General features: G+C 37.6%; 1 protein-coding gene and 1 long non-coding RNA gene across 2 annotated transcripts; both read right to left on the reverse strand.

Annotated features, from left to right (window-relative positions):
- Nucleotides 1–505: 505 nt before the first annotated feature.
- Nucleotides 506–8188, reverse strand: LOC107576429 (apoptotic protease-activating factor 1-like). Its single transcript, XM_016262607.1, has 16 exons — nt 8179–8188; nt 7869–8060; nt 7444–7682; nt 7102–7269; nt 6898–7029; nt 6702–6815; nt 6077–6261; nt 5856–5982; nt 5645–5770; nt 5283–5423; nt 3471–3596; nt 3005–3157; nt 2504–2632; nt 1505–1630; nt 1272–1391; nt 506–1178 (listed from the first exon to the last, which is right to left on the reverse strand). The coding sequence occupies exons 1-16, from the start codon at nt 8186–8188 to the stop codon at nt 1002–1004; spliced, it is 2265 nt and encodes a 754-aa protein (XP_016118093.1). The 3' UTR covers nt 506–1001.
- Nucleotides 8189–8265: 77 nt separating this feature from the next.
- LOC107576433 (uncharacterized) lies at nt 8266–12566 on the reverse strand. The gene is made up of 3 exons (XR_001608057.1): nt 12428–12566; nt 8379–8598; nt 8266–8289 (listed from the first exon to the last, which is right to left on the reverse strand). It is a non-coding gene; the product is annotated as an uncharacterized lncRNA (long non-coding RNA).
- Between the last annotated feature and the right edge of the window lie 358 nt (nt 12567–12924).

Here is a 12924-nt window from a genome sequence, read left to right on the forward strand (position 1 = left end):
CAAGTTCAGCAGCTGCAAGGCTCTCCATCCAACGTTCTTCAGAAATTGTCTAACTTTCACTCTTCCTGTCTGCGCACACATACACAAACAAATACCTCCTCTCTCAATTTTCCACTCACTTCAATAATGCCAGGGTTCTCCTTAGTGGGAAAAAAACAAACAACAAGACATGCAAGAAACTGCATTTACTGAAAGACAATTGCTTTAGTAGTGAGCTGTTCACATCTGCCATGTTCTGCACAGTCCAGTAACAATCTGGTGCCCTCTGGTGTTTCATAATGTTACCAACATTACTGCAGATGAAGGAAAGCCTTATGTGCATTAAAAAAAAAGAACCTGCAAATCACTTTATAAAATGTTATATCAAACATTGTTTAAAAAGGTTTCAGTTAAACCACATCAAAACCACAATTACAACAAACAATTCCATTAGTTAAAAAAAAAAAAAAAAAATCCACAATAACAAAATGCATATTTAATAAAAAAAAAAAATGTGTCTGTGGTAAACTACTAAACCGGCTACATTGTTTACGGTTTTATTCATTTAAAATGAAATTTTACCGCTTTTCTAAATCCATCTGTCCATCTCTCTTTCAGGTGAACACACAATCAGGCAGAGATGGAGAGGAGCAATCTAAATAAATGGTTATTGGGCAGTAAACAGGTGTAACGCAAGATTGAGAGAACAGTGCTTATTTATCAGTCAGCTGTTACCTCTAGGCATCCCCGTTGTACCAGTCACATCTATTACACTACAGTACACTCTGTGCAACACAGGAGGACAACGCTCGCCTCCAGCATGACGACATTCAGTAGAGACGGAAGGGAAGGAATGGGTTTGGGAAAGGAAGGGCGAGAGATTAGAGGGCTGAGTGCAGTTGACAGCCATGGCAAATCTCATTGCCAGAGGGGAGTCAAAACACCCACAAGCATCCTGAAGGCTATTTTTACCCAGAGTGCTTTGCATGCTCATCCAAAAACCCAAGAAATTGAGTAGAACATTAGGAAGAGAGCACTGGCAATGACGATACCCCACAGGTGAGCTGAAATACCTGTACAGTTCCTTTGTCAGTTCCCAGGGCCACACGCGAAGCATTTCTGCTGATGCAAGTACAGCGAATCCTGGACGGCAACTCTTCGCTCTCAAACACAACGGCACCTGCCAATCCGGTCCGTACCTGATGGCAGAGTTAGATGTCATATATACACGCAATCAACCAAAAAACAGCAGCAAGCGAACACTAGACGCACAGGTCTCTGGTGGACCGTACCTGTAATCGGTTTCTGCTGTCTGATGCCACTATTGTAACATCACTTTGGGAGAAGAGAACATCAGAATCCCTCTTCAGAGCCACAGCAGAGGAGGTGTGAACCTGATCAGTCTCCCACAGCTAGACAAGCGTTAACACTTCTTGTGATAACAAGTCAATTCTGTTCAAACAATAACTGCAAAAAAAAAAAAAAAAACCTCACTTCAGGAAGAGAGGGACCAAAGCAAGCTTACCCTGATGGTCTGATCATCAGAGGAGGACAACAGGAGTGAGCCGTCAGGTGAAAACTGGACACAATGAACCCAGCTCAGGTGCCCATTGCATTCGGCTTTCTTTTTACTGGTCTCAAAGTTCCACAACTTGGAGAGAAAAAAAAAAAAACAAGTCAGGATTACCTTGTTTTACATTGTTCATTCTTAATTGTGGTAATTCAGTTTTGAGATTTCTCACTGTACAATGGTAAACCCTACGTTAACATTCTTATTTGCATATGTAAGAGGCTAATAACATTGATTGGACAAGGGCAGAACACATTCAACTTTGTCTGCATGTCCTGTAAACCTGCACTGGCTGTTTAAAACATACACACTTCTGTTCACGTTTGGGGTTAGTAAGATTCTTAAAGTAACTAACACTTTTATCCAGCAATTAAATTGATCAAATGACAAAAAAAAACACTTGTTACCATTGATTTTCAAATCAATATAGCACTTTTGAACTACATTTTGAAAATTTCTATTTAAAACCACTAAAAAGATGTTTTCTACAAAACAATCAGCACAAATTCTCTCAACATATTTAGCATCAACTCAGAATTGTACAATGATTTCTGAAGGATCATGTGACACTGAAGACTGGAGTAATGCCTGCTGAAAATTCAGCTTTGTCAAGGGAATAAGTTACATTTAAAAATATTTGAAATTTAACACTTTTTACTGTAATTTTTGATCAAATAAATACAGCTTTGATGAGAAGAGACGTTTCAAAATCTTACCGACTTCAAACTTTTGAACAGTGGTTTATTATGAAGACACTTACAGAATCTATAACACAACTAAGGGGTTACAGCAGGTGCAATGGCTTAAGCGAATTTCAACTGAATATTAAAGATTTGTCACACAAAGTTATTGTATAGAAACAAAAATGCAAACCCAGAGTTAAGCAAGGTGGCGAAATGTTTGGAAATGCTGTCTACAGAGTAAAAACTATTTTCACTTCATGGTGTGCTGTACCTCTACGGTGTAATGAGAGAGTGCAACGGCCAGCAGGCTGCTGTTGGGACATGCGTGACAGTACTGCACTGTGCTCAGACGACTCGTCTTCATCTCCAACAACATGTCTGACGTCTTCACGTCAAACACCTACATGCATACAACAGACGATATACAAAAGTTAACACAAACCATGAGCACAGGGGAAGCAGGAATAACCACACGTTTAAATTTTTTTTTAAAACTTCCAACAACTTTAGTAGATAACTGATTTTATGAATACTTATTTGAATTGGTGCATTAAAGTACATTATCATAAGATTTAAGTGTTTGTGTGATTGATGTGAATCAAAAAAAAAAAGTATATTAAATAAATATTCAATATTTTTGATTTAGTGCCTGTAACAGCGCTTTTTTTATATATATATATATATATATATATATATATATATATATATATAAAGCTGTTACAGACGTGGCGATGCCAACTCATTTCACAACACCACTCACAAAATCACTTACAAACACAGCGTTTCTGGCAGCACAAATGATCCGTGAGCCATCGGCTGACCAAGTGCTGCATTTCACGATGGCTTTTATTTCATCGTCACTCTCTGGGGAAAAACTATTGACATCAATTGATTTCCACTCGTTCGCAGATGACACCTCAAACAGCTGACAGATACAAAAGACAACAGTGCAAGAAACACCGATAAGAGAACACCTGTACTGACCAAAGATGATCCAGCAGTTTGACACTCTTATAAATGTGAATGTAAATAAATAGATGAGGTTGTAGATTAAGCTGTTTTTATAATCTCTATTAAAAAAAAAATTTTTTTTTTTTAAAGTTTAATTCTATAATAAACGCATTAAAATTAAAACAAAGCATGCATTAAATAAGCAGGCAAATTAATCAAATACAATAAATGGGCAAGTAAAACAGCTAGCCAATAAATAAATCAAAGCAAAGAAAGAGTCAAGCAACCTTCAAGGTGCCGTCACTGGATGAAGTGGCGAGGTAGGCATCGTTAGGAGAAAAGCAACAGTGATTGACAGGTTCCATGTGTCCAAACATAGTGTTCTGAGAAGTCGGCTTGTTGGGGTTCCATAGCTGCAAGAAAAACGAAGATGGAAAGAAATGAAAGAGGGCAAAAGGGTAAGACTAATAGAAGAACGGGATAACGTATGCTTTGTGTAGGGATATTGATCATTCTGTCAGGGTCTATTGAACAGGACCGCCTATATAAGAGAAGAACATATTTAGTCAGCAGATGTGTTGAACAAGATATTTCCTGCAGTTACATTCTCCAAATCTCATTTCAGGGCGTTTCTTTCACTCCTCATGCCGAGATATTTCACCAAATGCCCCTTTTGTGCTCACGCCTCCACCGGGGGGTTGCTCTCATTACGTTTTTTGACACCATGCTTGCTCACTCTCCGTTTTTCGCACCCTCAATTGAATACAGCTCAACTGCAGACTCCTGCTGTCACACTCCTACGGATCTCCCACAATTCTTTCTGCAAATTTCACAAGCTGTAAAATTACACGGCTGCCCCGTTCCCCTCCTCTGCTGTTCTGAGCGAGCGTCCTACCAGCTGTCATTCTCATTACTCATGTTCACCAAATCTGCCTCTAAATGTGGAAAGAGGAAATGGAGGGTGCAGAAAAGATGAGATTTAATTATCAAACTCTTTGGAGCGCCACTACTACACACCTGCTTTCTGCACCGTTATGCACTGGCTATTCTATTAAGCTGATTTTATTAAAGATTTTCAAAAATAGCCATGAATTCACAAGCTAACTGTCTGAATCATTCTGAGAAAATGCTTCACTGGAGTGGCTATTGAAATAACTTGGTAACTTACTGAAATTGTGACTCAAAGGGAATATGCCAAGTGTTACACAAAATTAGTTCATTAGAATATAATTACTTACCGAGTACTCGTACAACAATGTACTTAACGTAATTAATGAATAAAAAAAACAGCAAAAATGAAAACCATTCTAAATCAAACAAATTATAACTACAAGAAATTCTAACAAATTCAAAAATTTCCAAAGTAAAAACATAAAAAAAAAATCTTAAATGGGTCATCGGATGCGACATGCACTTTTACAAGCTGTGTGAACTGAAATGCGTGTTGGCAGTGTGTACACAACCACCCTATAATGATAGAGATCCCAAGTGTTTTTTTGTTGTTGTTTTTTTTTAAATCGTTAAATCCCTTCCCTTTTCTCAAATTGAGCTGATCTCAGATGATTACGTTTGTTTTTGAAGGGAATGTGCCCTCGAACTACCTAAATGAGTCTATCTTCATGCGAATCATTCGTGATCCAGCTTCACCTCCACAAAGTGAGTGTAAGGCTTTTTAATGAATCTTTGCAAATCACCTTTCCCAATAATGTGCTAGTTAGCGAGTTTCACGATGAACACGGCTAAAGTTTACCGTCTCTCGGAAGAGAGGGGCGGTGAGCAGAGCTCATTTGCATTTAAAGCAACATGCAATAAAACTGCTTGCTGTAGACAGAGCCGTTTTTCACAGGGTAAAAACTGTTTTACACTAGCATTGAGAAATTTTAACCAAACTATGTTACAGACTTTTCATTAAGACTTCATTCATTTCATTCAACTTGTGGAAAATGGCCATCCGATGACCCCTTTAACTAGTAAAAATTCAAAGAATTCTAAAAATTCAAAAAGTAAACCAAAAAAAAAGCTATCCTACTATTCACTACTAAAAAAAAAAATAATACATTTTAAAAAGTACAAATTTAAAACTCTTAAAAACATCTCACCTTAGTGTTGGTGAATTTGTCGTTTGAGCAGGTGGCCAGCAGGACACGTCGGCCTGTGTTGGTGAACTGGCAGTGGTTTATCTGCTCCTCGTGTTCCTCCCCAAACTCTCTGATAAGAGTACCTCGCTCAACACTCCACAACTACAACACACAAAACAAACCTCATTCTCCTGACTGACTTTTGAAAAATGTTCACAGAACTTTACCACATAATGACAGTGTAGAGTCTGATGTCGGTCAAGCAACAAAAAGGATAAGAAACCGTTTACACATTTGTAACAGAACAAATCTGGAGCAAACTATTGCCCTACAGAAAGATACTGACCAGCAAATAAAGTGGGCACTGAGACAGACACGCTAACCTTAACCTTCCTGTCACTGGAGCAGGTTGCAATGTAACTGTCATCTGGAGAAAAGGCACAGCACAGAATGTCTTCGTCATGAGCCTGAAGCTCCAGAAGTTTCTCTCCAGAGGTTGTTTTAAACACCTGTTGAGTACAAAAAGACAAATTTGGCCATCACGTAATACTGCACAGTGTCGAGACGAACAGCAGGACACAAGTTGATATTTACCCGCAGCGCCTTGTTAGCCCCACAAGAGGCGATTTTACTCCCATCTTTGGAGAAGCCAGCATAGTAGACAGACCCCTGGTGAGGATGCATGACCAGCCGAGACGAACTGTCCTGATTATTTTTGTTCCTAAAAAGTCAAAACACGCTTTCAATCAAAATCGATCCGTTTTCAATCTGATCTACTACATGAAAGTTACTGTGTGAGGCAGTGAAATGCATACACCCAGTCCATATAGAGCTGCCCTCTGCTGGCCCTCTTCTGCGCCTGCATCAAGGCCTGTCTGTAAACCTCTGAACACGCGGGCTGAGACAGAGCCAACTGCACTACGTCAGGAAATGGCCTCTGCTCCAAATGATGTCCGTTTAAAGACAGGAACTCCTGAAACTGCAGTCTCACCTCACTGTTCTGTGTGAAAACACCACAATTTATCATTAAACAGAACAAGAGGTGTTATTGTGGCTAAGATCATGACAGTGATTTTATCAGCAATAAAATGTTCACATAGTAACTATGTGAAAATTAAAGTTTTTCTTAGTTTTAAGTTAATTTTTAGAACCCATTTAAAACGCATCAGACTTAAATATAAACAAATATACATATATAAATAGCAAAAATTAAGTTACAAATAAACGCTTTTAAAAACAAGCCATTATCATAAACATGTTTATCACAAGTTGTCCAGACTGAGGCACAACAATCAAAAAGTGACACTTGCCAACCTGGCCTGTTTACACAAACTGTATTCCATGCCGACTTTATGTAAATACTTTGAGCAGTCTAAACTGATTAAGACATGCAATCGTAAGGAATATCAAATCGAAATTAAGACTCAACAGTATAAATACCTCTTTGTCTAGTATTTCACCATATTCTACATAGTCGTTGATAAGATGGGCAGATCCCATAAACTGAGCTTTCTCTTTGACCCAGTCCAAGGAAAACATCAGTGAATAAAGCTCCTGAAATGAGAGAACTGAATGTTCATGATGTTTCAGGAATCATTAGAAGATTCTACATATGAAATATTAGGCCATACATTACCTTAGACAGTCCTGCTTTAGCCATGTGGTACGGGAGGAAGCGGTACCAATACGAACAGTCTATATCTCCAGAGCTGGGTGGCCTTTCATTATAAAACTGCTGGTACTGACGGACCAGCTTCTTATGCAGTTCCTACAGGAAACATGACAATTCAGACCTTGTTCTCTGGTGGTATCTCTTAAAAAGAGATGCAACATAACTCACAGCAATTTGATCACGATTCTGTTCAATGAGAAAGTCCAGTTGCAGATCATGAAGGTAATAGTGGTATGGTCGCTGGTTACAGTCTCGAAACAGCAGAGATTTATTCACCAACTCCTGTAGGACATCCTCCACTTCCTCCAACTCCAGATCCCACAGCACTGACAGAACCTGCATAACAAAACAAAATCCAACAAAAAGACTACTTTACATGAAAAAAAGCCATTTAAAAAAAATCCATCCTTATGTCACATTTGCAAGTATAATAAAACATTAAGTATTTTAATGGTATTGATTCTGTATCTAGCACTACTTTAGTAGTTGGCAACAGATTTTCAGCCTGACCTTAGCAGGCACTTTGACGTCGTTCTGCATGATGCTCAGGTCTCTGTACAGATCTCTGTGTTCGGGCTCCAAAACCTGCAGGCTGGCATCCATGGCCTGGTCCAGAGCTTCATAGTCATAGGATGATGACTTGCGGATCCGCTTGAACTGCTTCTTCTGAAGCTGTCGCAGGTAGTAGCTCCACCGATCAGGGAACTCCCTCAATAAAGCTCCAATGAGAGAAACAACAAGAGGAGAACCTAACAGGAGAAACGTTTACAATGGTCATATGTGTAAAGGACTACCCTAATGGTACTTAATTACTATAACCATAGTATTAAGTACTATTAATCCATTGCTATTCAAAATGCTGTCTTTAGGTGCTTGGTCACGTTTCATCATGTTTTGAGGTTCTGGTTAATTTTTGCATAAAGAGTGATTCGTACCTTTACATTCGCTCACGATGCTGCGGGCCTGTTCTGGAAGTTTCTGTGGTTTCCCGTTAACATACAAAGCAAGAATTTCCAGGCCTTTCTCCTCATCTAGACCACTTTCAACAGGCACTTCAAAGCTTGTACCTACAAACAGAGAGAAACAGAGACACACACACACACACACACACACACACACGACAAACCCTTGTATTTCAATGAAATTAGGATGTTAAATTAATTATGCAAGATAACCGCAACAATATAGAGAAAGGAACATTTCTCTCATAAGCTCAGCTGAAAATAGCTTATCTCCAAGACCAGCTGCTCTCCATTATCAGAGTTTTATGTATTTATTTTTTTCAAATTTCAGATTCAAGCAGGCAGAAGTTCCACCTAGACATGGACTAACCTCGGCCTGCTCTCTTCTAGTAGGCTGGAGAAGCAGAAATAGGAAAACTTGACTTGCATACACGTTTTAGACGTAATAAGTAAAACGGAGCATGTTTGAACACCACAACAAACCTTGCCAAGCACCCTTGATTCTTCATCATTTGTCAGGATGCCGTCACTGACCATGTGGTCCATCAAGTAGGAGGCTTTGATGTCCTGCTCCAGGGTGGCTTTGGAGCGCAGCAGGCAGCTGCGAGCACGTTCCTCCATCTCCACATAAGCAGCGTGCTCTTCTGAGGAACACTGCACTTAACTGATGGTTACTTAGTGCAACAGGGCAGGATACATTGAACTATGTGGGAAAGAACATACAAATCAAGTATTTTAATTACTAAACCTGGGGCCATAATACAGAAAAACCCAACTCCAAACACTTACTGGTTAGTAACCATGGTGAATTATGTTAGAAACTTATTTACAACATTTCATTTTTCACATCATAACTTTAGACTTGAGGTCTGTGCACACCAAGTTTCAATAATTGTTTAATTCTAGGATAATAGAGAAGTCCACACTACAACTAGAACGACAACAGAAACAATATCGTTGGAAACACTTTCGAAACAATTTGTGGAAGTGGAACGGCTTGTGGAAGGCGACAAATGCAGCATGTTCTTACAAAAAAAACAACGTTATTGTGCATTGGTGTGGACACAAATATAGCTCTATCTTTATAGTTAACATTCTTGGTGTGAACAGGCCTTTGGGGTGGGAGAATTATGTAATGCAGCACCAGGACAACAAAAGTCGCACATGTACTATTTTAGGCAATAGCCTGCTCTTTATTGATTGTAAATTAGGGATGGGCATATCGATCCTAAGTATCGATATATCGATACTGACGCGAGTATCGAAAGTATCGATACTCAAACTAAAAATATCGATACTAAGGTGTGTTTTATTTACCAGTGATTTCGTTTATTTAAAATAATAATAATAATGCGTACAAATGCATTGAATTGAACAAATAACCTTTGTTCGCAAGTAATTGTGTAGGATAGAATTATTTTCCTGCTCATCTGAACACACGCAAATGTTGCAAGACAGAACCAATCCATCAAAGAGAGCGTTCACTCACTTCTAAAAGTGCATTCAAACAGGGCTGCGTTTCCCAAAAGTATCATAAGAAAGCATTAAAGCTTTTGGGAACAGCAGCCCTGAACAATGCTTATCAGAGGACAGAAAAAAACATATGTTTGAGTTATTTCACAATAAACAAATTGAAATCGTAGCCTACATAGTTTGTACAATTACATTTATTTAAATTGAACGTTGAAAGATAATATTGATCAGGTTCTATTCTGTAATGTTAATATAAATCATACACTGTCAGAATAAAAAGGTTGCATTTTATGGATGCAACAGCCGGTCACTGGGAGTCCCTTATGATAATGAACCATGGTTTTACTAAAAAAATCATCACAATTAAAAGAACCAAAGACTTAAACTACTTCAGTCTGTGTGCATTGAATTTATTTAATACACGAGTTTCACAATTTGAGTTGAATTACTGAAATAAATGAACTTTTCCACGACATTCTAATTTATTGAGATGCACCTGTATGTGCACACACCCTCTGCTCAGGGTGTGAATATGCTCCTCTTGGTTGTCCAGGAACAGGATTCTGAAGGTCCTCTAAACTTAAGAAAGACGACCTGGGAATCCATCCAAGGCTCTTCTGTTATTATCCTCACTACTGATGTCATCTCCTGATTGACTGAATTGAGTGCCAGTACAACCTTTTTTTTTTATTATGAAATGCTAACAATACGAGAAATTCAATAATACTTACCAGTAGTGTTGTATCACAAAACGTGAATAATAATACCACAGTAAATATTTACAAAAAATATCAAAACAAACAACGACATTTAATATTTTGTGGACCCAAGTGACATTTCTATAACTTAAACAACAGACACAAAACTGCATCTTGAATCATATCTGAAAGAGCCATCATCAAGCAAAACCCACAATACATTTCAGCAATCCTCAACAGACTAAATGCCTCACCTCGACTGTAGGTTTTTCTCGGTTAATCTCAGCTGATTTCTCAAGGAAACAACATCCTCTACAAGCCCCCTGTTTTTTGAACATTGGTGATTGTCATGAAGAGTGCTGTAAATAAATGTTATCTTTGTTTAAACGGACTTGGCTAAAAACCAACACTGAACTCGCACCATAGTTCTTGCTTTAAACACTTTCGAGTTATCATACCTAACGTTACTGTATCCACTAGGGATGGGCATATCGATCCTAAGTATCGATATATCGATACTGACGCGAGTATCGAAAGTATCGATACTCAAACTAAAAATATCGATACTAAGGTGTGTTTTATTTACCAGTGATTTCGTTTATTTAAAATAATAATAATAATGCGTACAAATGCATTGAATTGAACAAATAACCTTTGTTCGCAAGTAATTGTGTAGGATAGAATTATTTTCCTGCTCATCTGAACACACGCAAATGTTGCAAGACAGAACCAATCAATCAAAGAGAGTGTTCACTCACTTCTGACAGTGCATTCAAACAGGGCTGCGTTTCCCAAAAGTATCATAAGAAAGCATTAAAGCTTTTGGGAACGGCAGCCCTGAACAATGCTTATCAGAGGACAGACAAAAACATATGTTTGAGTTATTTCACAATAAACAAATTGAAATCGTAGCCTACATAGTTTGTACAATTACATTTATTTAAATTGAACGTTGAAAGATAATATTGATCAGGTTCTATTCTGTAATGTTAATATAAATCATACACTGTCAGAATAAAAAGGTTGCATTTTATGGATGCAACAGCCGGTCACTGGCAGTCCCTTATGATAATGAACCATGGTTTTACTAAAATGACCATAGTTCAACTGTAGTATTTGTAGATTTGAATCATGTGTAAACAAAAACACATTTGAACCATGTGTAAACAAAAATATAACCTAATAAATTACAATTAAGGCGTATTGAATGTTAAAATGTGTTTTAAACAAAGTTAAGTGGTTATCATTACCCATTTTACTCTTAGTAATTTAATACATTTCATAATTTAAAAGTTTAGTTCAGAAGTATCGTATCGGTATCGATATCGATGATACTGCCTTGAAAAATATCGGTATGGTATCGAAAACAAAATAAGTGGTATCGCCCAACCCTATTGTAAATGCTACAGTCCCGATCCTGGCTGCTGATTGGTCAGCACATAAAAGCCACTATATGGTAACAGCTGAATCATATCACTGCGCAGGGCTGATTGCTAATTCAACGTTCAATTAGGCCACGAACTATATCTTCTAGCGAAAGGATGAATTATATTAAACTAACGGTTTTATAATAATAATAACAACAATAAATGTGTTCTTAATAACTGGTGTTACGAATTAATACCCTTAAATAGTAACGGCTGAGTAGCAGCTCTGAACACTAATTTTGTTGCGCAACAACATTCACTTAAGCAAGGCACTATATCATCCAGCGGAAGGTTGCCACAAGAACGAATTTGTTTAATGAACTAACCTTTTAATGATATATTTTGTCCTTGGTATTTTTTATTATTACTTAATTAAAAATATGGAGCTTCAGCCCCTGCCGTATGGTAAATAATAGTCATAGCTACAAGTTCTAAACTGCATAGTAGGCCTACCTAACAACTGCCTTCAAACCATTGTAAACCAATTCAATCGCGTGTCCAAACTTTATCTTATGCCTTATCAAACGCATCACATATAACCGATAACAGGTCAAAAGACAATAAACTATACGAGTAGCATACACGTTTAACAAGTGCTCTAAAACTAAAACTAAAACGAAGACCTTATTAACAAAAATAAAGATATGCTGTTATGTAGAAAAAACGAAAAACAGTCTATCTCTCAACGTAAAAATATATATTGTTTGTGAACAATTCATGCCAACAAGCGCACCCGTCCAAAAATATTATTATATTACTTCAGCGGAAAAACTACTAGGACGACTAGCAAGAAGAAAATGAATTCGACACTCTTCATTTATAGACTCAGGTGTGGCTAATCAGCCTATAGCAACGTAGGTGGTGATTGTTCACTGACTTCTGATCAGTTCGAGTATAAATCTAAATGAATTTTAAAAGACGTGGTTATACTTACAGACACTGTGCTTCGAGAAAAATTAGAGAGACATGAGAGAACATTTCCTGCTGGACAGAGACAAATGACTTTCAGTATGATGTTCCAAAGAAACCTAGTTAATAAAAACCCAATTGTGCGCTTCCTGCTTTTTGACACAAACAACTTCCCCGGTTCGGTGCTGACCAATAGCGAAACGCCATGTAGTCACGTGACACGCTGAGGTATGCAGAGTTGCATATGTCTGTATCTAGGCAGATAAACGCATGCAGTCCCTTCAGAATTAACTTTAAACAACGGCTTTAACCAAAGACTATACAACTATAATTTACGCTTAAACGATATGTCATAACATAATAAATAATAAGAACATTAAATTCTATATTTATGTATAATGGTATTATTTCTCAAATGATCATACTGGTAAAAAAAAAACTATATAGCCTGAATGTCACCTGTAAGTCACCTTGGATAAAAGCGTCTGCTAAATGCATCAATTAATTAATTAATTAATTCGT

Source organism: Sinocyclocheilus grahami, unplaced genomic scaffold (genome assembly GCF_001515645.1).
Source record: "Sinocyclocheilus grahami isolate Dianchi unplaced genomic scaffold, SAMN03320097.WGS_v1.1 scaffold3676.1, whole genome shotgun sequence".
NCBI lineage: Eukaryota > Metazoa > Chordata > Actinopteri > Cypriniformes > Cyprinidae > Sinocyclocheilus > Sinocyclocheilus grahami.